The 26,470-nt window shown below is 54.3% G+C and overlaps 1 protein-coding gene across 3 annotated transcripts; it reads right to left on the bottom strand.

Moving 5' to 3' along the window:
• Nucleotides 1-271: 271 nt before the first annotated feature.
• On the bottom strand, nt 272-26,470 carry GNG2 (G protein subunit gamma 2). 3 transcript variants are annotated; one of them, XM_075029472.1, is made up of 4 exons: nt 26,245-26,470; nt 5,401-5,467; nt 4,079-4,243; nt 272-2,999 (listed from the first exon to the last, which is right to left on the bottom strand). In XM_075029472.1, exons 3-4 carry the CDS (start codon nt 4,163-4,165, stop codon nt 2,871-2,873), a joined length of 216 nt encoding a protein of 71 aa, XP_074885573.1. In that variant the 5' UTR covers nt 4,166-4,243; nt 5,401-5,467; nt 26,245-26,470; the 3' UTR covers nt 272-2,870. The 3 variants fall into 3 exon arrangements, with proteins under 3 accessions (XP_074885573.1, XP_074885571.1, XP_074885572.1); XM_075029470.1 differs by having other exon boundaries at nt 4,079-4,194; XM_075029471.1 differs by lacking the exon at nt 26,245-26,470 and adding an exon at nt 5,606-5,818 and having other exon boundaries at nt 4,079-4,194.

Here is a 26,470-nt window from a genome sequence, read left to right as displayed (position 1 = left end):
ACGGGGCATCGGAGCTGGCTCGTCCTGTGGGAACAGAAAGCTGTGGCTCGGGAGGGGCTGAAACCCTGAGAGGCTTCGCTTTCCCTCGCCAACAGGCACCAAAGCTCCTGCCAAACCCCACGCCCCGGCGAGGAGACCCCCTAAACCCGCTGGGAACGGGATCCAGCCGCAACCAGGATGGGAACCCACCTCCCCAGAGGCTGGCACGCACAGAGCATCATCTCCAAAGGCTTGAAACAAATCCAAAGTTTTATTTCAAACGAGTACACAGACCACGTGGGATGGGGATGCGCTACATTACAACGCCGACCTCCCCGCGCTGGCTTTCGGTTACAACCGCCCCCTCCCCAAAAGCCTGGCAGCGGCCGGTTGGCACTGGAGGGACGGACTTGCCCCCACCGCCAGCAACCTTGGCAGAAAAGAAATAAAAGTCCTTTTCCAGTACTCCAGATATTTTTCTTTAAAAGCCTGGGGGTAGAGTTGAATGTCATTTGATACCACGCTGGAAATACAGCATCAGGATGGAGAGATGACTGGTATTTTTGTTGCGGGGGGGGGGAACGATCTTGGCAGGCAATCTCTACTTGGCTAACAAAGGCGTATCTGTGTAAATATAAATACTGGGGTGAAATACCTGGCAGCACACCAATGTCAACACCACTACCAACATAAAATAAAGACCAGCAACGTGAAACACCTTCAATGAGCAGTTTAGGCTAATTCAAAATTCCCCCCCTCCCCACTCTTCATGCAACTTTATTTCTTCATTTATTTATTAAGAATTCGAGTTGTAAAATATGCAAGTCGTTAAAAAAATTATTACAAACCACTTCATGACAGCATTTGAGAAGGGTTGGGGTGTGAGCCCTGGGTCAGACCGGCTGCGCTTCACTCTCTGTGACAGTACATCAGCGTTAAAAAGAAAAGACAAACCCGGGATGGGGTATTTACACGTCTGCCTTGTAACACCAAGAGTGAAACCAGCTGCAGAGCAAACGACTTCATCCGTCCTTCATCCTAAAGCTATGTGAGCTGTAGTAAAAAGATCAAAACAGGGAGGTTGGAGGGGGAGCGAAAGCCACTGCAGGAGGGCTGGGACCATCTAGGCTACTCGTGTCATATAAACGTTCCCAGATGCCAAAAGTTTTGAGTCCAGTGTAAGAACAACAGGTCTTCTCTGTAGAAGACTAGAAAAAGAGTATGAAAAGGTAGAAAAACCAAAATGCACTTGTTACGGGCTAGAAAGGTACCTAAAGACTATTGCCCTCTTGAATCCACAGGGATTTTTAAGCTGATACCTGATTCAGAACTACAGTTTAGGGGGGATCACTGTAGACCCCCAAAACCCCTATGTGACACCCACCTAATTTTGTACGCAGATCCCCACGTTATGATTCCCAAAGTTTCCCAGGAGCGTAGATGAGCGGGGAAAGCCGGGAGGTGTTTAGCAGCGGAAAGGAGAGACAAGCCACGTCCGCAAAAGTATTAACCCGAGGCGGAGCCAAAAAAAGGTGGCGTGTGTCCCCCAAAACGCTGACGGCGGATGAACCGGACCTGGGAATAATTCCCCAGCCTGACGCGGAGCTCAGGCTGCGTGTAAACAAGGTATCAGGCACCTCCGTGAAGGGGTGGCCCCACGGCTCCCCAAGCTGCTCCCCTGCCCCTACCCATCGCGGTGGGGCTGCGACGGGAACGGGAGAGCCGGTGGGTGCGGGAAGGGGGAGAAGCATCCCACCACGGAGCAACATCCCACCATGGAGCAGCATCCCACCACGGAGCAGCATCCCACCGCAGGGCAGCATCCCACCGCAGGGCAGCATCCCGTGGTGGGGCAGCATCCCAGCCCAGCCCCAAGGGGAGGAGATGCTGCCAGGAAACCGAAAGAGCAGGACACGGACCAAGCGAGGAGGGCAGAGGCACAGAGGTGTAGAAGAGGAAAGACCCGGAAAGAAGTGGTCGACTTTGATTTTCAGATTTCTAGCTACCCCACGACGCCCGGGGCAGGGGCCACCCCGAGCCCCCGTGCTCAGGGGCTGGCACCTACCCTAACGCAGGAGGTATTTCAGGCACATCTAAGGCATCACAGGAGTTGTCTTTGCTTTCAGAATCGCCTCAGTTTCCTCCCTACAGCTTCTCCCACCAGCACGTGGTGTCAAATGATAGAAAAAAAAAAAGTCTGGAGCGGATGAACAGAGATAAGCTCTCATGCAACTACCACTGAATGTCGTCACAGGAGTATGAAGCACCAACCACGACACATGATTCACTTTTACTTGCAGAGCCGAAGCTAACCATATACAAACTGTTAGAAAGTGGGGTTTGCTAGAAACAGGGAGCTGCCGGCGCCCTCGCTAACCCGCCGCGGGGCCGCTCAACCCCTGTGCTACGCTACCGCCAGAACTTAAAAAGCACAAGACCGAACATTGAGTAACATCATAGTTATCTAACCTGTCGCTATATATCTGACAACTTAAATAAAAAATAATATTTTGGAAAGAAACCAACAATATCATTCCAAGAAGGTTATACACATCCTTAGCAGTTACTTTGCTCAGCACAGCTCTGGTGCTTTAAATATGGAACAATCAAACAATTTTGTGAGCAGAAAAGTGACACAAATTTATTCTTTACATATTTTTTTTTCTTTCTAGGCAACTCTATAGACTTCAGATCTTTTGCCTCGCAATGCAGATCATCTTATTCCCCCAAAGGTGGCCAGGTTCTTTAAACATGCACATCTCTGTAGCTTCCAGGCCGTGTATTTTACTTATTTTTGTTTAAATTCTGTGGACTAGCAGGTCGTCCCCGTTCCTAAAAACTCTACATCAGTGTTCAGGGTGGCCTGAGTGCCGGTCAGGCTCCTTGAGGGTTTACAGGATCACGCAGAAGAACTTCTTCTCTCTAAAGGGGTTTTCTGAGGCCGGGACAGGGGTCAATAGGGGGTCCTCCTTGGCGTGGGCTTCGCAGTACGCCATCAGGTCTGCTGCCGCTTTTGACACCTGGAATAGAAGGAGCCCCGCGTTAGGGACGGGCTACGCTGGGGACATCCCACCCCGAGAGATCCCAGCGGTGGGGCTGGGCTCGCGGCATCCCCAACCCAGGGTTTGCAATACCATACCCTGGCCGAAGACCAGACCGGTGAATCGACAGCATGTCCCCGGTGGGGCTGGTTTTTCACCTCTGGGCTCTAAGCTCTCCTGTCGGTGGGTGCTCCCGTGAGCATCCTTCACGTCCTTCACCCATTCGCATCCTTCACCCGACTCGATCGTAGCGAGGACCGACTATAGCCGGCACCGCCGCGTCCCTGCCGGATCTGCGCCCCATCCCTCAGCAGGGATGTCTACAGCTGCTCTAGCAAGGTTTGCTGCCTGTAGCCACCGACTTGGCTATTTATCCAGGACATGGTGGCAGCTCCCGAGCTGCCGGAGCTCGTCCCAGCCCTCAGAGGTGAGGTTTTGCTTGCAAGCACCCAGACGTGCCTACAGCCACCAGCCGGCCCCGGAGCACCTCTCTTCCCGGGACCGGCTGTCATCCAGAACCTTGGTGGAGAAGACAAATCCTATGGGATCTCAAGCGTAAAGCCGATGAGCTTTGGCATGCCCAGAAGCAGCAATTCTACCGGGGTGGAGCAGAAGCGGTCAGAGCAGAGGAAACGCCTCCCAGAAAGAATTCGGCTTTCCATAGGAAAGAGGCTTCAGGACAACGTTGTTTTTAGAGTTTCCCCGCTAACCTCAAGGCTGAGCACCGACCACTGCCCAAAGGACAGTTTTAACAGCAACTGTGACAAACAGCGTGGGGTTTAACTTGTTCCCAGGAAGGTGAGATGCCCTGGGGAGAGTCACCCCTTCCCACGCCCCCGGCAGGGCTCCAGGCGATGCTTCCAGCTGCCTTCCACGGGCGAGCATCTCCCGCTGCCTTCAGCCACAGCCCCCGGGATCGCTTAGACAAGCATCCTCCCTAAACACCGCCTGCCACCGCGTCCCCAGCTCCCACAGCGGGTTTTTTGGCAGCTGCCCAGCAGCAGACCCCACCTCGCAGCATCCCTCTGAGCCGACAGCCAGCTCCCGAGCCACGCTACCTTTATCCTGTCGATGTTGGCCTCCATCTTCAGCTGCTCCACCAGCTTGCGGGCTTGCGCTATGCTAGCAGTGTTGTTGCTAGCCATGGGCAGGCCAGGCGAAATCTCCGGATGGGCTGCGGGCACAAATACACGGGGATGAATTCTTGAGAGCTGCTCCCGGCCCTGAAATCCCCAAAACAAAAGGTTAGGGTTGCATCTGTGGAGCTGTTAGAGCTGAGCTGTGTGAATGAGGGCGTGAAGACGGGAGATGCAGACCTGGGCGTTTCAGACAGCGTTTAATTCTGTGTTTATACAAGGGCAGTGAGCCGCCAGCCTTTGTGGGTGTGCGGGTAGTCGCACGCTGCCAGTGGTACCCTCCTGTGTCCTCCCCGTCGTCCCCAGAGCGGGGGATGCCCTGTGAGCCGTGCTTAGGGGCCACGGGGACCTTCTAGATCACAGCCTGCAGCAGCAGGACCCCGGCTGAGCTGTATTTTGGGTTTTGCTGGTATCGAAAGGCTGTGGTGGCAACAAAGCAAAAGGAAATCGGAGAACGGGCTCCCCCCAAGCAGCCCCGTGCTGCCCAGAGCTTCTGTGCTAGGCTCATTCCCCTGGCCCGAGCCAGGCACATCATCCAGCCCCGCGCCGGTGCCCAGCAAGCGTCCGGTGTCCCTTGGCCTCCCTTGCTTTGTCCCTGCTGCCAACTCGAACATTGAGATGCTAAACAGGATGCTGGAGTTTCCTGTTTCTCGAGATTTCTACCCCAGGCAGGCGGGGGACGCTCATTAAGTCCACGCTGTCTTGATCGCGGATGTTTTTCCGTCACCTTATAACAGCAGCGAGCTCCGGCAGCGGCGGCCAGAAACCCAGCGTTCAGCTCCTCCGGCAACCGACGTTTTTACAAGCAGCGAGTATTTTACAGCAGAGGCACAAGCCGTGCTGTGCTGGCCCCTGCCTGGCTGGGGCTGCCCGCGAGCTCGAAAATGGGGGGATTTTGGGGATGTCCTGCAATAGCAGGGTGCAGCGAGCCCCCCACCAGGCCCCTCGGGCGATGGGACAAGGATGGCACAGTCCTAAAATTTGTGGCTTGTGGCATTTTAGGGAGGGGACCGAAAAGCTGTGGGCACATTTAGCTCAAGCCCGTCTTGGGGGATATAAGGGTGTTTGGACAGAGGCTTATCCTGGGACCTACAGAAAAAAAGCAACCTGGCACTAAGCAAGGTGCTTGTGCTCGGAGGTGACTGGAGAGCAAGTTGTGCCGGGGCCAGCCGGGATTTTGGGATGAGACCCCTCCCCAGCCACCCCCTGCCCATTGGGAAGCGCGAGGAAGAGTTCTTTTTTACCAGAAGCAGGTCTCTCCGGGGATTTGTGCCTCTAGGGGAAGATCTGCTCCTCTTGGCCGTCCGCTACCTTTAAATAAAGAGAATATTAAAAAAAAAAAAAAAAAAAAGGAGCCAGGTTAGGTTGCTGTGATGCCAGTCAACGCAACGAGAACATTATTTATGGCACCAGGAAACTCAGAGCCCTCGCAGACGCCGAGTCCCGTACCCTGCCGGGGAGGCAGAGAGGCTGTGGGTTTCCTTCCGTATCCCCCCCCCGCTCCGTCCCGTGCCCTCCAAGCGCAGCCCCCAGCAACAATATTTGTTTGCATTCAGTGAGGTTTTCTGTACAGGAAGAGGTTTCAAGTCAGCAGGCAACTATCCGAGGGCTGTCGGCAGCAGCCGGGCTTTTTGCCGTTCCCCAGCTTGCGGCGAGCCCCACGGCGCATCCGAACACGCCGTAGGATGCAGGGCGAGAGGGGATGCAATTTAACCGTCTGGTGCACAGAGCACGTGGCGGGGCGGAAAGAGCATCCCCCCGGGGAAGGCTGCCAAAATCCTCCCTCCCTTCGCCGCAGCCCAGCTCCCACCCAGCATCCCCGACAGCCCGAGCTCCTGCCTGGGTCTGCCCTCATCGGGCAAAGCTCTGCACCATCGCTTAAGGTTTAGCTCAAGCATTTGTCCTCTTTCCGCGCTGGTTTTTCTCAGCTCTTCCCCAGTTTCTTTGCTGGAGAAGCAGTTGAGCAGCAGGCTACCAGGGTGACTCTCTCCTGCTTTTGCTTTCAGTTCTCCCTGCAAAGCCACAAAGTGGATGGCGGTGGCGGTGCCACCACGTTTCTGATGCGGCAACCGGTGCTGGGCTCATGGGAAAGCCGGTGGCCGTATAGGTTCACCGAGGTGAACATCAACCAAGACGCCGTTGCGTGGTTTGGATGCCGCAGAGACTTTTCTAAAGCAGTAAAAGTTATTCTCGGTGATGTTGTGCCATTTCACACAGAGGACCGTGGTCTGTTGCTGCTCCGGCGGCATGGAGTCACTTAGGGAGTGAAGTTTAATGTCATGGAAGGAGGCATGGCAGCAGGGAGGACTGCTAAGTGCTTCTGTACGGCTGCTACAGCCTCGATCTTTTAAAAAAATATATGCATCCAACCCTCAAGCAAGGAAATCCTCCCGTGCTCTTACTACACCAAACCCTAGAGGCGCTAAGGTGGAAAAGAGCCTCAAAAAGAAGGCCAGAGAAGACCGAGACCCTGCTGGGACAAGAGGAGGGGACATTTGTGTGAGCATCCTGCCGTGCACCGGGCTGGGACGATGCTGGGGACCCGGGGGCAGCTCAGCCAGCTCGCAGGACCAGGAGCCGGCCACGCACCCCGGTCACGCTCGGCCCCTCTGCAGATGCTTCACGTAGGAACTTGAACCAGTTTGGGGCCAGCGATCGTTTTACAGCATTACCATGCTTCGAGCAACTGGGCGTGCTTCCTTCAACACGAATAACAAAAAAAAAAAAAATAGCAGGTGACACTTCGAAGTGAGCTTGTGAGTATCTCCCACTGAAAAACAAGCCCTGCGACAGCCCCAGCACCACTCGGGCAGCAGCAAAGCTGTTCAAACAGGGCAGCCACAAAAGCAGCTTTTTTTTTATCCCAACGTGAGAACACCCCACCGTACCCCAGGAGGTCGTGAAGCCACCAGGAGTAAACCCAGAGCCTCCATGCCTTTTCGTTTGGATTTGATTTAAGCCAAGCCAAGCTGCTAAGCATCCTCTTCTCCTCCCCAGTGCCTCTTTACTACCGATTGCAATCAGCCAAACCACCCTGGCAGGTGCTGCTGCCCCACAGCAATACATGTATTTCAGACTAGACATAAGGAAGAAATTTTTTACGCTGAGGGTGGAGAAACACTGGCACAAGTTGCCCAGAGAGGTGGTAGATGCTCCATCCCTGGAAACATTCAAGGTCAGGCTGGATGGGGCTCTGAGCAACCTGGTCCAGTTGAAGATGTCCCTGCTCATTGCTGGGGGGTTAGATGAGATGACCTTTAAAGGTCCCTTCCAACCCAAACTATTCTGTGATTCTATGATTTATTTCTCTTCCCCAAGACCCAACGAGATGTGGGGTTCCCTGCCGCCAGACCCCACGCTGAACTAGAAAATACTTGTTAGTGTGTAGATGCCAAGAGCATCAGACTTCAGACAAATTAACACCACACCGAAAAGTATATAAATCCTCAGATCGGAGGAAAAAATGCCAATAAATTTGAGAATGGCTGTTAGAAGGAAATTTTCTTTCCAGGCAGCTTAATTCCTAGCGGTGTCATCCCTCTGTGGGCCGGCACTGGGATGGAAGCTTTCAGAGCCAGGGCTGGAGACCCGGTGGATGCAGCGAGCCCGCCTGACCCCGTTCAGGGAATCCAGGTATTCCCAGCACGGCGGGGTCACGGCAGCTTTTGGGCACAGCGGGTTTGTACGGGGATCGATGGGGCTGAGCGAGCGCAGAAGGAGCCATCGCGCAGGAGGGACACGTGCCGGCGTTCGCCGCCTTATTCCGATTTACCTATAGGTCCCCTCCGGCTGGCAGAGCTCGGCTTCTGACCCTAGCCATCAAAATCCCAACCATAAAGCTAAAAATCACCACGTTTCCCAATATTTCCCGATCCTCCTGTTGTCATGGGGCTGTTCTCACACCCGATGCTGTCGTGCTAAAGTTTGCCTGCAAAGAAAGGGCTTTAATGGCACTCACAGGGGAATACGGATGGCGTCTTATTTCACCCGTTTAATGGCTCGTGTGCCTGGATAATAGGATTCCTGCCTTGGAGCCCACAGGTTAATGAGTACGGATGCTATTTTATTTTCTTGCTAATGATGTTTAGCATGTACAGTACATAGATATCGTCTCTTTTGGGCTCTGCACTGTAATTACAACTCAGGATCTCGCCAGGCTGTTTTGATACTTGTCTGTTGTACAGAGGTGTCACAAGTTATTTACTGCATGTGGCAAGAGGTTGAATTCATTTAAAAGGATGCAAAAGCGCTTGCAATAAATGTCTGGACTCAGAAATTTTGCTGCTGATTTTTGCTAGCTGGTACCTATGCTCCAAGAAAACACCTAATTTATTGTTGTCTCTGTGTTTAATGATGAGCGATTGATAAACAAATGATATTTTCTTCTTTCACCAGTGGCACCCAGCCAAAACAGGCACCAAAACCTGGGATTTTGTTGGGCAACCGGTGAGGGATGCCCCTGACATCGGGGCTCTGATCCAGCATTCATGGCTGTGTCTGCTCTTGGTCTGCTTGCTCTGGCTTTGCCAAAACCTTAAGCTTTTACCCGTGACGTGGAGCAACAAAACCCAGCCCGTGAGCTGCCCGCTGTCACTGTTTCAGCATGCACACAGCGAGCTGCTGCTCAGTGGGATGAGATTGGGGTTTAATTTGTTCTGCGTTAAAAGCCACCATGGCTTCAGGCCAAGGGACAACCAGCCCTCCTCCATCCCAGTAGTTAATCACATCTACCTTGCTTTCTGGATGCATTTCTCCCTCCCAGCACATTTATGGATCCTGCACCCCCTTTAAATATTCTTCTGATCCAGGGGAGAGCATTGGTGGTCCCCGAGCGAGGTGGCATGGAGGCACCGACCCCCATCCCTCCTGCCAGCGCACAGCCCAGCCGCTGGAGACTCGTTTAAGTCAGCAGTAAATTAATTTGCCAAGTTGCCTGCTGCTCCCCATCCAGCTCCGGCCTGGTGACTTGCCGGGACTGCCTCCTGGCACGAACCGCTTTGCCACAACATCGACCGAGGCAAAACGCCGTGTACAACCCAAAAAAGCCACTGTGAAAGGAGCATTGCTTGATGCCGGAGCAATCGAGCTCTCCTGCTAAGCTGCCATCCTACTCCTTCCTCCCTAACTGGGCTCCTATGGGGCTCTGGCATCCCATAGCTGCCAGCCCTGCTTGCAAGAGTAATTAGCCTTCGTTTGCCAGCTCCTCGTTAGCACGAGCTGCCGCCTGCTTTGCACAGAGCTGTGCCGAAAAGCTGCAGAGTAAGCGCTTCGGCATCCCTGGCCTTGGCACGCCTTGCGCCAGCTCCATCACCAGCCCCAAACCCCCAAAATCTGAGCCCAACCTCCCCCCCAGCTTTTTCCCCCCCCCGCCTTTTGCTTAGGGTTGTATCTCAAGTTGCACGTGGGTGGAGACTGGAATTCTCCTAAATGTTTTAAAAAAATGGCATTTTAAGGGTGATTATTTACTCCAATTACCTTAAACAGGCAGCTATCTTTACAGAAAGGGTATCTCAAAGCATGTTTTGCACTGGGTTGGGTCCATCACGGTACAAAGGCAGCGCTAACCCTGGCTGGGACACCAGCACCCTTGGAAAGCATTTTCTTACGTTCTTGAAGGTGCAAACGGGCATCGAGTGAGATTTTACAGGTGTCACGAGACACCTCCTGCATCTCGAGGGGTCTGCAGGCTTTGCCCACCCAGCTGTGGTCCTCCGCGGTTTTTAACCTGTGGATCACACCCTCTCCTGTCGCCCAATTTTCCAGACTTTTTTCCCCTGCCAGTAGGTTTTTCTCCATTCTCCCCACACCTCCCAGCTGAACCGAAAGGAAAAGCGGCGGAAAGAAACCGAAAGCGCTGACATCTGCCAGGGCAAAACCTTGCTGTTCCTCCACCATAAAGACCGAAAGCAGTTCCCCAGAGCGCTGCATGGCATCCCCCACCACCGAGAACGGTTCCTTTTCAGAGCGAAAGCAGGAGCCTCCCTGCTTCTTGGTTTCGATTAAAAAGTCATGCTTTCCATCACTGATGCACCAGTATTTTCCACTCAGTTAGCAGCAAAGTGGGAGAACCCCACTGGAGCAGCCAGGATTTGGGGGAGCGCAGGGCTCGGGCTTGTTCCTACCAGGCAGGCATCACCCAGGGTTTTTTTTGGTCCAGAAAAGGTGCCAGGCTGGGTATTGTAACAGAGGGATTTGTTCCAGCTCCCATTCGTGCTGGGATTGCTCCTGGCCCCTGCACATCCCAGCGGCTGAGGCCAGCCCAACTCGCTGCATCCCAGAGGCACAGCCAGATGCAGGACCAACGCAATCCCCACCGAGGCAAGCGGGCTCTCCTGAAAACTGCCTTTTCCTCCCCAAAAACCAGGTGTGATGCAGCACCCAGAACAGATAACCGAGCGTACGGCCGTGCCGTCACCCCCCTGCAGCCGGCATTGCCGGTCACCGATCGGCTGGAGCATGGGAATCCCTCCCGCGGGGCTGGCTGGCTTTTGAAGCCATCCTGTTGCTTTTGCTAAAAACCATCGCTAAAAATAGGCCGCTCGGCTGAAAAATAATTACTAAATATATACAGAAAAATGTAAAAATATTACAGACAAAAAGAAAATAGCACGTTTCCAGGGGGTGGGAGCTGGTGTAGTCGCGTTGATCTCAACAGCAGTTGCAGACCTGGCTGGGAAAGGAGCCTTAATACGCCCAAATTACATGTGTTTCATTATTTCCTTAAGCAAAGAAAATGTTATGAGCTAAATTTGTGCCCGTGGGCTCCCATCGCACCACTTTGCTGGGGCAAAGGACCTTAATCCTCAGCGGTGGTTACAGCCACGGCTCCCAGCCCCCGTCCACGGGGATTTTATTCCCTTTTCCAAGGTCCATTTTTTACGCCTGATGTCCAATATGGTTTTAAATCACCGAAAAGCAGCTCACAGGACAGAGACATGCTGGCAAATAAATAAATTAATTAAAAGGCGCCCGAGTGGAAAATGAACCTGTTTCCATGGAAACGGCTTCATTATCACACCAGCATCCGATCCCTTCTGCCAAACAGGGGCGAGGTGGGATGGGTGCCCGTTTCAGCCCCGGTGCCGGTGTTTCGGCCCCGATGCCGGCGGGTTTCAGTGCCTGGCCTCCCACTGCTTCTGCAGCAATCAGGGAGGGTGCCAAATCTGTTGCCCACCTTAGCCTTGCGCAGCCCTATTCAGCCATATTTCACCCCAAAAAGCAGCACTGGGGTCAGACCCAGCCCGCCACTGGCTCCGCCAGCCCTGGGTCCCCTGACAAATCTCACTATCAAGGCAACGCAAAGCATACAGAGTGAGCGGGAGCTGCAGCAAAGATTTTCCCTCTTTCCTAATTTTGCTGGGGCGTTAAATAAAGAGCTCAGCTCTGGAGCTGGCTTTGCAGTGAGCCCGGCTCGAGACGTTCCCTCCATCCACCTTGTGTTGCCGGATCCGACCGCGACTGCTTCCCAGACCTCATTAATATCCACAGTCGATAGCACGTTTTTCCACAAAGTTTGCAAGCAGTAAAGGTTTTAACAACGTCCATTTATTTGGAGAGGCGAGCGTGTCCCAGCGCAGCCCGCCCGGGCTGAGGCTCCAGGAGAACCCTCCTTCCCAAGAAGCACGTACGAACCCGGAGAGGAGCAAGGAGGCAGCTGCGATGGAACCAGGCGGTTCCAGCCCCGCGGGGACATTTCGGGTCTCGCAGGGCTGTCCCTTTTGCCTGGAGAAATCACCACGCCGTGGGCGTCACACAAAAGTGAGAATCTCAGCTTTTTATTTTCTCACAGGCATCCTAACGGCTCAAAACGAAGGCAAACAGAAACCGACCTCGACTTCCTTTTCTTTTTTTAGTTTGGTTTTTTTTTGCTTTTTTTAAAGAGATTATTCGGGTGAAGGACCAGCCACCAGACAGCACAGTCTGGGACATCTGCTCTGGTCCCTCCTGCCACCATTCATAGAAAATGGTGGCTCTCTCCGGCGGGGTACCGCGGGCAGGGAGCATCGACCCATCCTCCTCCCGCTCCGGGGTCAGCACAAGGCTCCGGCACCGCGGGAACGCCGCTGGGGTTACCGATCCCTGTGCTGAAGGTCAGAAGTTTAACAGCAGCATCATTTCCCTGGCTGATGAAGCTGGAGATTTCCAGCGAGCCAAAAAAACATGCGACACCCCTACGCTGCCCCAGCGCTTTCAGGGACGTATCCAGGAAAATGAAGAGCTGCCATTTGGGGGAAAACCCTGGGGAAAAGTGTTTGGTTTTAAAGCACAAGGGACAAATCCAGCCGTCTGTGCAGGTCAGGCACTGGGAGGATGGGTGTCCTGGGAGCTTGGCCAAATACTGGGGAATAAGGATGCCTAAATACTGGGGAATTAGGATGCCCAGATACTGGGGAATTAGGATGCCCAAATACTGGGGAATTAGGATGCCCAAATACTGGGGAATTAGGATGCCCAAATACTAGGGAATAAGGATGCCCAAATACTGGGGAAGAAGGATGCCCAAATATGTGGTCCAGCGGTCCAAGGAAGCGAAGCTGCAGCCGAGCATCGCCTCCTTCCCATGGCCTGAGTTTTCATCCAGATTAAAAATACCCATCATTTTGCCAACTCACTTCTGACCTCCGGCCAGCCCCTCGTCGTGCTCTCCGCACCCACGCACGCTCGTGGTGACGCTTCCCGGGGACGAGCTGGGGCAATGCCTGCCAGCGAGCCAGCCGGGCTCCTCGCTATCTGCTTAGGCTGTGGCATAGAAAGAAAAAAGGCCTCGGCTGTCACGTTTCGGTGTGACACACCATAAGGGATCGATAAGGGCACGCATCCTGTCACGCCGTCCCCAGCACCACCTTTGGGGCTCTCCTCCCGCAGCGGGTTTAAGCACAGGCTCCATTTCTGCAGTCCCCACCGGGGCTGAGCAAGGCCACCGCTGCACTTCACCGAAAATGAAAATGATTTAAGGGTTGGGGTTTTTTTGGTTGTTGGGGTTTTTTTCTTTTTTTTTTTTTTTAGTTTAACGAAACGTTAAAACACACCCAGAGGCCAACGGGCGACTGAAGGCTCGCTGCAGTGCACGTGAGCGGAGGAGCAAGAACTCAGTGAGCCTCTGCCCTGCAAATCCTCTTGCAGCAAAACCCTCACAGTACGGGACACGGCTGTCTCCTGTGCAAGTTACAGTCAGCCTTCATCCTACCCAGATTTGAAAAAAAACACTAGTGCTCTCAGTTGCTTGCATTTTATTTTTATGAAATTTGCCTGAGAGGAGAACACGCAGCTTCAGAAATTCCTTAAAACCACCGGCACTCCCCGGAAAACCACGGTTTCTCAGAAATGCCCCATTAGCTGCCTCCTGCAAAGTGGTACCCGTGCTGCCTAGGGCATCCCCGACCTCCCCGTCGGGCTGGAAGATGGAGACATCTCCACAATCTTCAAAGGTCCCCTGGCCTCACCAAAGCACACAGATGGCCCAGTAAATATGGAAAAGAGAAGATCTCCCTTCCCCACGTGCCTGCAGTCCCCACAGCAGAACTCTCACCTTCCTTTTTTTCCCCTGCTGACGTGCGGGGCTCCCCGGTGGTCCCACATCCTCCCATGAGTCGGACACACGGATTTCTCCCCGTCAGGTCCACAAAAACCTTGGAAAAGTGGCCGCTAAGTCTCGGAACATTACAAGTCCGCAGGTTTCTCCCACACTGGAGGGTCTTTGCCCTGCATGGGGGTCAGCCCAGGCTGGAGGCCAGCGGCACTATCTGCAGCCCTGGCCAATGCACCTTTTAACGTTGGTTAAAATACCCCGCAGACATCCTTGAAAATACTCGAGTGTATTATTTTTGCATTTCTACCGAGCAACAGCCAAGGAAAGACTAGTTCCTCTTCCATAATGCGCTGCACCCACACTATATACCACAGCAGACCCTTTCTTTAGGGTTATTCTCAGCCTGGCAAAACACTTATCAAGGGCATGACTCTTCCCAGGCTGGAGTGACCCTGATATAACCATATCAGGGGCAGCTGGTGATAACCCAGCACTGCCAACACCCACACACCAATGGAGCAGCAACTATACAATAAAAGAACGAATGAATCGACCAAATAAAAAATTCCTATTGAGACCCCGATCATCTCTTGACCACCAAAATCCACCCCATGAAACCTGTTTCCTACCGATGAAGTGGCAACAGGCTGGGTAGTCACTTACTTCATGGGACAGAACTTTCTGCCGTCAAGGAGACTCTCGGACTAAGAAACAGGCACCACCTCCCAGCTGGCCAGGAAAGAGCAGAAACCCTCAAAAAAATCTCTTTTTTCCCATGGAGAGACCTCTAAGAAACCACAATCACCCTTTAATTAGAAGCATCATCACACCTATGATTTCTCAAGTCCTTCACTTCTTGATTCCTTCCCAAAACCAACTCAAATAGTCTCCGAAATAAATTTTTTGTACAGACCTTGCTCAGAAATCCCAGTTCCCTGCCCCTTGTCCCAGGAAAAAGAGAGATGGTTAAAGCTGCCGAGGAAGCAATGAGCTCCTGTACCAGGAAAAGGAGTTCAACATCTGTTCATACAGCTCTGAACTCCTGACCCTTAATTAAGGGAAGCAGCCAAGAGCTATTATTTCACGTTAATTAACTGATCCATTCTTGGGTTTCAGTTTTTAACATCCTGCTCTTAAGTATTTGCCAGGGTCAAGATAAAGACCTTTAGGGGAAGGTACGAAATGAGGTTTGAAAGCGATCGGAAGAAGCAGGGAGCGCTGCAAGGCAGAGGCGTTTCACCCAGCATCGCATTTGCAAAAAGATTTGGGTATTTGGCTGCGTCAACACCGCTCCCGAAGGGACAAACCCGCCCTGAGCCTCCCACAAAGTCACCCTGAATTCAAGGTCACGGTGACTTACCAACCACCCGTCGGGGGTACAGCCACCCCGAAGGAATCGGGGCAAGCCACTGAGTTGCCCTGATTTGGCTAAAATGTCGCATTTTTAGGGGGCAACCTCCCTGTGACGCCAGGAAATCGGAAGGAGCGTGTGGATTTTGCACTAGCTCCTGCCATGGTGCCAGGCTGCTGGGCTCATCCTTCTGCAAAGCATTTTTCAGCCCAGCTGAAATAAAACCAAAACCATTCCTTTAGCTTACAACGCAAGAGCCTCGCCTTTTCGCCCAAATAACTTCTGCAGCACGTGAAGCCCTCAGCTGCAGAAATCATTGCAATGAGAAATCATTCTCTGATGATTTCACCCAAACCAAACCTTTATTAGAATTTTATTTTAAGTAACACTCACACAAAGCCTAATAACCCTTTCCAGCCGCTGGGAATCACCCAACAAGTTACATCAGTAAAGAAACAACCCCGTTAACCATCCCATTAGTTTAAGCCCTCCCAGGAATTACCTTAGACTTCTTTAATTAGGTATCCACTGTACAAAAGAATTAATTAATTAGTGATAAGCACCTGAACCACATTACTCAGAAGGCTCTATTTCAAGCTTCAAATACAGCAAACAGGTCACAGCCTATCTGTTATAGTAGAGCAAAGCCCCAGTACTGCTGCCTGGTATTTTTCTTCCCATCCCTGCCATCAAAGCAAGAAGGCTGAAAGCTTTTTTTTCTCCTTCTTTATCTCTTTTTCAGGTTTTTCACGGCATCCAGAGCTGGTGCCTTTAGAGCCAATACTCAAATAGCAGATGCACCACGTGGAGATGGGAGAGCTTTGTAATTACTTTCTGAGATTTGGTGTGCTTTAGGCATGGGTTGCGGGGTAAAATCCTGTATCTTGCAGCTACGGGTACCTTGCAAAGGTTTCACTACAAAGCTGTTGTACCATGGCATCGCTAAGATAGGTAAAGCATTTGCTGATGGCCAGATCCCAAGCTGCAGGTGGAGAATCACCACTGAATGTGGGTGATTTCAGCAGGTTTCTGGGGAGAAAAAAAAGAAAAAAAATCCCCATGCTATTCTGTATTTTCACAACGAATAACTTTGAAAAGTAATTTATTGTGGCTTGTGCTGGCCCTGACATTTCACAGCCTGCGATTTCCCTGCCTGGCAAACTTGAGGCTACCAGGGTTTTTTTCTCCGAACTGACAGTCCGCAGCAGGGCTGCAGGCAGGGCTGCAGGCAGGGCTGCAGAGCCCTGATGGTGCTGCAAACCAGGTTAGCTGGGGCCGGCTGGGGAGAAGTAGGTTGCTCCTCTATCCCTGGTCGGTGAGCTGACCCATATTATCTCAATTAAATTTAACTTCTGCAGCCCACTGCTGCCTCTTTTTTTTTTTTTTCCTGTAACCTAATGCATTTAGGTCTAAAGTAGGACCCGGTTACGGAGACAGCGAGTACATCTGGGTCCTTCCCGATGTGACGAGGAGAGGAAGGCGCAGATGTGGCGGCAGAATTGGGACAGGGACGTGGAGGGGGATCGAGAGGCGGCAGCACCGCGGCCGGGGGCTCGGCAGGTTCCCCCCCGCTCAGCCCTGACCACCACGCTCCTGCAAAACAGCAAAATTGGCTTTTCTCTCCCAAGCTGTGCCCTCGGAGCCTTTCCCACGCTATTCCCCTGGCTTGGCGAGCCTGTCTCCATCCTTACCCCCCTCTCCGGCGTGCTCATCGCTTACTAACCTCTGCATACAACATCTTGGTTTTCCCGTGGAACCCAAAATCCCTGAACCAGCCCGTTTTGCCCTTAAAACGCAGGCAAAGCATCCCTGCCGCTCCTCCTGCTGAGTCAACGGCCCTGCTTTTACCACCACGCGTTATTCTGGCTATATTGTGAAATGACACACGCTCAGCAAACACTGATATTACGCAGACGGGAGGAGAAAGCCACCGCAGAGCTGCTAGCCTGGGCGGTGTTTTTACACTTGCAATAGCAAGCATTGCAAAAAAAAAGAAAAGGAAAAAAAATTTAAAGCCAAAGAAACCATGCAAAGCCCAGATTAAGCAGCACAAAACGACGTTGCCCATGCCAGCTCGCCCTCCCCTCCCATGCATCGATACCTCCTGTGCCGGAGATCAATCCACCCCGGCCACGCCATGGGCCCCACGTGCTTCATTTATCCCACCCCATGCCCGTTCCCAGAGCTTTAATCCTTCTGCCAAACGAGCCGGAGCCACTGCGTTTGGGCCCCGCTGCTCTGCGAGCTGCTTTCCTAAGGGCAAGCGCCTTTCCCTGCCTACCTGGCTGCTGGGAAACCTCAGCACGGAGCTGTGAGGTTGCTTTCCATATTTTTCCCAGCGTGAGCTATGGAAATCAATGAAGGCAGCTGGTCTTTGAGGGGCTGGGTTTCAGTTCCAGGTAGGATGGAGGAGCAGCATCGATTCACAGCCAGGCTAACTTTTACATCATTTAATGGCAACACTTACACAGGCCTAGATTTAGGCTTAAAAAAAAAAAAATCGGTGCCTCCCTTATTTGCTGCTTATACCTCTCCATAAGCCTGGGTTGCTGTGTTAAAATAATCTTTTTATTCCCCCCCTGGCATGATGCAGAGGGAGGAGGCAGCGTCCCCCCCGCTGGCGTTAGCTGGGGAGCGAGGGAAGCACCGGACACGAATACAAACCCCCTAAGCCAGGATGTGAGGCTGAGCAGCAATTATATTAAATCAGCTGATAAATAATGCAACGTATTTTGATGGTACCAGCCCTGCAAGCACCGCACAAACACCATCGCCTCTCCACGATATTAAAAATACAAGGGATGAAGCGCAATCAGGTCCGTGTGACTTGAATAATTGAACCTAAAGCCCTTCTGAAAGGCTGTCCTTGGGGCACACCTCTGGCAGAGCTACCAGACCGTTGCCTCTTCGCAAGGTCCTACACAAACCGACGGACTCCGCCAGACCTGGTCAACGTTCAAGGCTTTCCCATCCAAGGTGGGAGACCTCTTTTTGGGCACTTTCCAGCATGAGCAGAGCTGCTCCAGCAGCAGACACAGTCCTGAAGACTAATTAGAAGTGGTCCAAATAGGTTTACAGGTTTTGGATGGCTGATGACCGTCACTAAGGACCCCAAACCACTGCAGACCCAACGAGGGGGTAGGAAATCCCCGAGAAGGCACGTAGAGACATGGAGAAGACCCAACCTCATGGAGAAGACCTGGCCACGTTTCTGCGTGACACCCTGGGGGTACCTGGACCCACATGGACTCATACGATGTCTGTGGGGACAGCACTGATCTGCCCATGGTGTTGACCCTCCTCTGAGCAGGACGTGAGACCAGAAACCTCCTGAGGCCCCCTCCAACCTAAATGAATCATTGACCATGCTGGTTTGTTACCAAAATCCCTGTTCGCTCACTAGAAAGCCCCTGAGGGATCCAGAAAACAACAGGAAAATGAAGGGAGGTGGCACAAATCCTTGGGCAGCTCTCCCCATGGCCACCAGCTCTCAGGACTAACGCATCCCAGCTTGGCAAAAGCCAGAACTGCAGCCGGTGACTCCTTCCATAACACATCTTCACAGCACAGGCAATCAACGGCCTGAACTTGATCTGCAAAACCAGCCAGCCCACTCCTTTATCCCCACTCAGGCTGTCACGGAGAGGTAACCATCTCCCCATGCTCTTCACCCAGCTCCTGCCAAAATGGGTCAAAGTCAAGAGCCGATACAAGCAGAAGGAGCCCTTGGAGCCGACACAACCACAACAACAGTCGCAAGCGACGTAAAACTGCATGACGTGCCAACAGAGCATCCCCCAGAGCAAGTAAGGAAGCCAAAAACCCAACCGTGAGGACAAAACCCAACCTCCTTGTATGTGGCGGGGGGCCACGGTGAGCAAGCCTCCACCATGCAAACGCGACGGTCAGATGTTTTCTACACACCCGTTGGGACCCTGGGAAGGCGAACACGACCCGCAAAGGATCTGCTGTCCTCAGCAGCTCCGGGTTCACGAGAGCCTTTGCTGGGGCGGTGGAGGGGAAGCGCCAACCCGAGACACCTCCCATGAGCGGCTGTGGTCGGAGCAGCAAACAGCACAGCTCCGCTCAAGAGAAACTTTATGGAGATCACGAGAGGTCTGGTTTTGTCAGATAAGAAGAAAGAAAGAAAAGGAAATGTCACAAGGTTTACAACCAAGCAGCTGAAGATTGAGTCTGTTCACCTCCAGGGTGACTAATGAGCTTTGTGCAGCTGCTGGTATGTTCAGGCCACACTTCAGGGCTCCCCAAGGCTGCCGAGAGGAAAAAAAACCCATAAACCCCCTCCTAACAGGTTACCAGCACTAGGGCTGCCCGTGCTCCCATACTGCCTTAGAAAAACGGGCACCGAGAATTTCTCCTGGTGCTTTGGTCCTCAGGAGACTCAGACCAAGGTCTTGGTGTCCCTCCGTCTGAGATGACCCTTTCAGGAGGCGAAAGGCAGCGAGGATCTGGCAGGTTTTGGGAGCAGTGATGCAGCGAGGAGCTGGTGCCCCTGGGCTCCATGAGTGCAAAGGGATCTCCAAGGACATTTAACCTTCCCCCAGAGCCATAAACCTCAAAAAGCTGGATGCGGCCCGTACAGAAGGACCCGCTAACACCGTATTGACCCGAGAAGATGTCTGCAGATGCTGGGGACACGCTAATCCCCATCAGAATGGTGTCTGCAGATTTGAAACCAAAAGAAGCAGCGGGGGAAAAGGTGGTCTCCTCAACTCATCCCCCACACATCTCCTGTCCCGCAGTGTCCCCTGCGTGCGTGGCCCAGGGCTCTCTGCAGGGCACAGCCCCAACCCCAGGGATGATGCTTTAATCTCCCGCACCCCCAACACCCACCGGTTCCTCCCAAGGTCTGCTTGAGGAGGAACACATCGAAATGGAGAATAAATTCTTGCAAGGTGATTTCTGCCTCGAAATGGCTCACGTGTCGCCTTCTTCCTGCTGATGGCAGCGGGGAGAGCAAGCTGGAGCCCCGGCCCCCCACCCTGACTTGGGTGGCAATCACCGTCCCGCTCTTCTCCACCCCCACGGGTGATGGATAACTCCCCACGGGGGGTTTGAGGCAATCCGGCCCAGCCCCGCGGCGAGGTTAAGGCCACGGCAGCCGTGCTGCAGCTCTTCGGTTTGGGTTCAGCCCTTTGGAAAACCCAAAACCTACCCAATGCTGTCGAGGAAGGAGAGGGACAAGCCCAGAGCCCAAAGCTCATCTCGTGGGTGCTCCTTACCCCAGCCCTACCCCAAACCGGGCATCATAGCTGTAAACATAACGAAGCCCTAACGATGACGCTTGCTGCATGGAGAGACACCCTGGCACCAGCCTGGCATCCCCCGGTGACAGCGGGATTGCGAAGACACATTTCTGGCACCCCTGTCGCGTTCCAGATCCATTCCCTGACTCCCAACGCCTTCTTTATCCTCCTTCCCTCCCTTCACTGCACCTACTCCAAACCAAAACCAAAGACACCGGGGCCAAAAAGGAATGAAATCAATACCAAGCATCTTACATCTGCTGGCGGCTGGTGCTTTCTTACCCAAAATGGCCCAAAAAGCACAACTCCCGCAAACCCATGGTTAGCGCAATGTGCTCAGTCTCCAGGAATTCACGGCTACGGGGAGGGTTTTAAGACAACCGAAGCCTGAAGCATCCCTTCGGCATCTCCCTTAAGGGGATCACCCCTCGGGTTCGTGACTCTCGGACGCCTGGCAGTGCTCCCCGCTCCGTCCCGGGGAGATGCTGCGACAGGTTAAATGCTCCTGCACTTCATCCAGCTTCAGCTCCCGGTGTCTCCTCGGGGACGTGGCTCAGATCGGAGCAGGCAAGAGAGAAAACACGGCTTCTCCGCATCCCCGCGGATGCTGGTGGATGCACAGGGACACCCTGCCTGTCCCCAGGTCCCCAGACTGGGGGAGCCGTAAGCGATCCAGTCCCACCATGACCGCTGCTTTTCCCTGGCTGCAAGGACTCAACGCCACGTTTGCTTATTGGCAAATAACCCAAGAAAAATTTTTCTTAGAAGAGAATCAGCAAACCTGGGTGCCAGCATTAGCACAAATCCTGCTCTTGCAAAAGCCCGGGGCTGGAGCAACGCTGGCGTTCGCCGTGACTTGGCGTAAAACCCAAACCGCTGGTGAACCACGCCACGGCGGTTTCAGAACCCCAAGGAGGTGCAGCGCTGGGACAGCCCTCTCGGCCACCATGCCGGGGATGCTGCGGGGACCCATCCGGCTACAAAAATCTGTCCCCGGCTGCGCCGTTGCCGGAGGAGCACAGGTTTCCTAACACAGCAGGGCTGACGCAGAGAGGCACGACAGCGCTGGAACGACCCGACTATAATTAATGCACAAACCCACCCAAACCCTGTCACTATTTTTGCCAGCCAGGGGAGCACCGGGGCGGCTGAGTTGCTCCCGCACGAGCAGGCGGAGGAAAGGGGTTTCTTGGTGCCGACTTACTCTGGGCATCTTCCATAATTAGGTCTGTGCCTCTGCGCAGAGGTGCCGGTGGTGGCACGGGGCACCGACGTCCCCGCGGTCCCTGGCTGCAGCTGGGGGCAATGTCCGCAGGGATGGGGAACGGGCAGTTTTGCCTGTAGGGATGGGGAACGGGCAGTTTTGCCTGTAGGGATGGGGAACAGGCAGCTCTGCCCGCAGGGATGGGGCACAGACGGCTCGGACCACGGCAGACAGCAGCCAGGCTTCGGGGCTGGGGCTTAGCCACCCCGGTTGGGAGGATGCTGGAGGAGGAGGGATGCTGAGCAGCGCGACTCAGGGGTAAAACCAGCAACACAGAGGAGTTTGCAGTCGGAATATCCCATGCTATGCCGGGGATTTTTCCCCTTTGGTGGGATCTCATGCGATCCGGGAAGGAGCACTGATGCTCGGGATCCCTGATGATCTCCAAGGCTCGGGCAAGGCTGCTCCTTCCCACCCAAGTTGCTCCCTCTTACAAACCCAGCTGCCCAGCCAAGACCTTCCTGGCCAGGAGACCCGCTCGTAGGGAGCATCACGGGAGGGACAACTTTCCCTCCCAAAACCCTCAGGAAAACAGGACAATAAACCTGTTAAACCAAGACACCGACTCAGCTAAAGGACCTTATCTGCCGCGGCAGCACCTCTGCCCTGCACCGGCTCCCGGGGTGCCCTGCCACGGCGGGTACAGCACTTTGGGGTTCACAGCAGCACCCCTGAGAATAACCAACCTGCAGCTCAGCTGGCTTTTGGATACTAGACAAAAGCATCACCCACCACCGGAGACCTCCCCGCGATGTCGGTACCTGCCGACCACAATTCAGCAACGCCTGGACCTTCCCTTGGATAAACTAATTAGCCTGAGTTACAACGATGAGGACAGACAACAGGGGAAGAAAACTGCTGTGTGAAAAGCAAGGGAAGGACGAGATAAGGTGAAAACTAATTGTGTGTGGTAGGATAAGCAGGTCCTGCTGCAGCTGCCCCAGAATTGTCGAGGGTTTCTCAACTGCATGCGAATAGCAAGGTGGTGATTTTTTAAGGTTTGGTACGATGCCATTTCAGGGATTTTTTTTTTTTTTTTCCACTGAGCGTGTGAAAAATTGGGTTTGGTGTTTGAAGTCCATCATACCTCCATGAAATGCAGGAGATGCATGATTTTAGACTTCAGGCTCAGCGCGGCTGCATCCTCGCACATCCTCGCCCAGCCCAGGGGCTGCCTGCATCCAGCTCCCGCTGCCTCCCAGTCCGCAAAGCGCTGGTGATTCGCTTACACGGCTCTGATCGAAGACATCATTAATTAATCACTGGCCTGACCCAAAGCCCAGGCTCAACGGACACCATCCCAGCGACTTCGGATGGGGTTTGGAGCAAGCCCTACTTTTTTGCGGAGCCAAATCCGTGTCCTCCCGGCAGCTGGAGCCCATCCTTCTCCCCAGCTCAGACCTGCCTCTAAACGGGGCGAGTGCCAAACGGCTCGTGCCAAGCGTGTGCGGAAAGCCGGGAGAGACAGCCTGCGTTCCCCCGCAGCCATCACGCGCTCCCCCACGAGCAGCAGAAGCAGGAGCCCCCCCTTTTTTCGCTTCTCCCCATGAGTTTGGGGGGGCAAGGCTGCTCCCGCGCTTGAAAGGGACCACTTTTGGGGGTGTTTGCACCATGCATGTTGCATGCAGAAGAAAAAAATAGGGTGAGGAAGAGCTGAAGCCCCACTGGAAGTGAGCAGGCGATAAAACTGTGTAAGGCCAAGCACAAAAATCCCCTTGCCAATGAACCACGCTGCACCCCACGCCCTGCCCCGCAGCGTGGGGTAGCATCTCTCTCTGCTTTTCATCCCATCCCTCCTCCCAACAGCCGCTGCGACCCCACGAAGCAGCTGAGCAAGAAACCAGAGAGGGAGAAACAGTGAGAAAAGAGTCTGAAAAGCAAGAAAAATTGAAACCCCACCCTAATCCCTTTGCTCGTTCCTCCCGCTTCTGCGCCGGCTGTGAACGCACACGGCCGTATCCCGCTCCAGGCGCAGGAATGAAACGCTTGGAGAAGTCGCGCTGAGAACTGATGCAACTCGTGCCGAGAATGGTGCTTTTCCCAGGGCGAACCCCTTATTCCCAACCCAAAACGGGGCAAGGAGCCAGCAGGACGGAGCAGGCGATGCAGCCCCGTGGTACCCGGTGGCGGCACATGTGTCACGAGCGTGCCGGCCTCGAGCATCCCGGCACCGACATACGGGATGGAGCGGCATGGCCGCCGCCGGGCAGCGTTTTTTGGGAACATGGGGGGTCCACGGGTCTCCGGCACTGGCTCGCCAGTCCTAATTACTATGGTAACAGCCTGCGCCGGCGCCTGGCTGTCCTCCTTCGGTGACTCACTGGGTTTCAAAAGGCGAAGTGGTGTCTCGGCCGCCGCCGTTCGGAGGCCAAAGCACTGAAAGCCCAGCGGACACATCGGCATCTGTGAGGCCACCGGCTGGGAAGGCATTGCCCACCCTTGCAAAGTTTGCCTTTTTATCGCATTTTCCACTCGCAGACACCCTGGCATGGGGTGGCAAAGCGGCAGGCTTGTTTGGGGATTAAAAAAAAAAAAAAAAAAAAAAAAAAAAAAAAATAATAATAATAGAGCTTTGTCACGGGTTCGCAGCCATCTACCCATGGGAATCCCATAGGGCTGCAATTGCCTGCTCCTGGTCTCGATAACCCCCGTGCTGCGAGTGGGCCAAAATTTCCCAGGAGGAAAATGATAACCCTCGTGCCGCGAGGCAGCCCCGTGCCAGGCCCTGATGCACGCCGGTTTTCATCCCCCCCAGGGCCAGCCATGCCACGGTACGGCCACTCATCCGAACCCGCACGCAAAATGTGCCCCCACCAGCTCACAACTGCAAAGACCCCGGAGAAAATACAATGGGCATCCTTAATGCCAGTACACGCACTACTGGGAGCAAAGCTGGCAGCTCCCAGGAAATTTGGGAGAGAGGATGGGCACGTGCAGGCACTGCGCTAGTAGTGGGGGGACCCACAGGTCCCCCCAAACTGGGGTTGCCCCATTTTGGAGGTGAGGCTGCCTCCAGTCATCATCCAAGTGATGCTGAGACCGCCAAACTCGTGTCACAGGTGAGCAGACAGCAGCACGTGGTGCCAGCAGCGGCAAGCGACAGCCCTTGCTTCCTCTCGCAAGCAAACACGAGGCTGAAAAAGCCAAAAAAAACCCCCCAAAAGGCACTAAAACTGGTGCCAAGGGAGCAGCACGGCCGATACCCGGCCTCGCGGGGCCAAGATGGGAGCTGGGGTGGGGCTGAGCCACGTGCCCCCGAACCCCACGGCACGGGATGCGAAAAGCCCCGTTATAAACCCAGGAGCCCCTCGAAACATCCTCCTGGAGAAAGGCTTCGCCCCAGGGCTTTCCTGGCAATAATTAATTGAGTCATATTTCAATCCAGCCAACGGCCATATGGTTGAAAAGAGGATTAAAATCGCATGCTCCAGCTGCATTCAGGGAAATCCAGTTATAAGGAAAAATCCTCCGTGCCTGGCCCCAGCCTGCTGCCAGGGTACGTGCCCCGGCCCCTTTCCCTCTTGTGGCCGGGGAGCACGGGTTCGCTGGCGGGGCGATGGTTATTTGGTAATTCGGGGGCCCAGAGGGAAAAAGGGAAATAAATAACATACCAGACCTGCAGCGATCCCCTGCCCTGCGGGCAGCAGGTAGAGCAGTGGCAGATAATGCGTGCTCCGAGTCACTACCCTTTGGGGTCGCATGCTTTAAGTTCGTTAGTAAAGGGTGGGGGATCGCCGTGCTTCAAGATTTTCCTTAAATATAAATCCATTTTCCACCGGCGAGGCAAGAAGGCAAAAGTTTTTTGCTGGATTCCCCTCTCGCTGGGGCAGGCGAGCCCTGGACCGGGTTCTGCCGAGCACACCTTCCCGGCTGACCGGGTATTTTCCCAGGTTTACTTTTCCCGAATGCTCGCCCCACAAATCACCGCTGGGAAAAATAAGGGTTTTGATGGAAATGATGGGGAGAGGGCCACTGCCGCGGGGATGGCGGGGTGGGGCGCGGGGTGCCCCTCCACCTGTATGGGCATCGCCCCCAAATCCCCCCCAAATCAGGCTGGGGGGGGCAGATCCATCCCAACTGAGGTTCCTGCAGGGATTTGGGGTTGGGAAAGTCTCCCCCTTCTTTCCCAGGGAGAAAAAAAACCACAAAAAAACCCCAACAACCAAGAAATAGAGAAAGAAAGAACACTACGTCTCATTCATCCACGGAAAAAGCCTTTCCTGTGATGGCAAATCCGTCGATTAACTGAGGATCAAACCCTCTAAATTAAATCTTTGTTGGGGAGACTGAACTCTTTGTACGAGGTACCTTTCCCCCCACTCCCAGCCCCAGCGGGATGGGGGGGGGACGACACCCCCACGCCGCCCCCCCCCCGACACTACCCCGCCCCAGCGCAGGTGCCATCGCCACCCGAGACTGTGGGGTCCCCGTGGGGTGGCCAGCGTGGGGTGGGGGGGTGATTGATACCCGGGGGGGGGGGGGATTTTCTGCTGATTTCAGCTTGCGGCTGAGCGGGTTGGGGGGGGGGGGGGGGGGCACTAACAGCCGGCGGCCGAGGCTGCCGACCGCCCTGTCCAGCCCCAGTATGCCCCAGTCCTTCCAGTCTCAGTCCTCCCAGTGCCCCCCCCCTCCCCAAATCCCGGTTCCCCCCCCCCCCATCCTTGTAGCCGGCGGTACCTGGAGGCGGGCGGTGCTGTCCCGGGTCCCCCCGCGGGGCGGGCGGCGGCGGGACGGACGGACGGACGGACGGACGGAGGGATGGAGGAGGGATGGAGGGAGGGAGGATGCAGGAGGAGGGTGGTCAGCAGCAGCCCCGAGCGGCGAGTCCCCACCCAGCTTTGTCTGCGCTCATCCCTCTGCCTACAGGAAGCGGCTCGGCCCCGACTTCCTCCTCCTCCTCCTC

Source organism: Buteo buteo, chromosome 6 (assembly GCF_964188355.1).
Source record: "Buteo buteo chromosome 6, bButBut1.hap1.1, whole genome shotgun sequence".
In the NCBI taxonomy this organism is placed as follows: domain Eukaryota; kingdom Metazoa; phylum Chordata; class Aves; order Accipitriformes; family Accipitridae; genus Buteo; species Buteo buteo.
The sequence above is the reverse complement of the archived record's forward strand: the minus strand, read 5'-3'. Positions and strand labels throughout refer to the sequence as shown.

Excerpts from the sequence above, each read along its gene's own strand:
- GNG2 (XM_075029472.1), bottom strand. The coding sequence starts at position 4,165 with ATGGCTAGCAACAACACTGCTAGCATAGCGCAAGCCCGCAAGCTGGTG. Across the intron at positions 3,000-4,078 it reads CCAACATCGACAGGATAAAG|GTGTCAAAAGCGGCAGCAGA; the intron begins GTAGCGTGGCTC and ends CTTCTATTCCAG.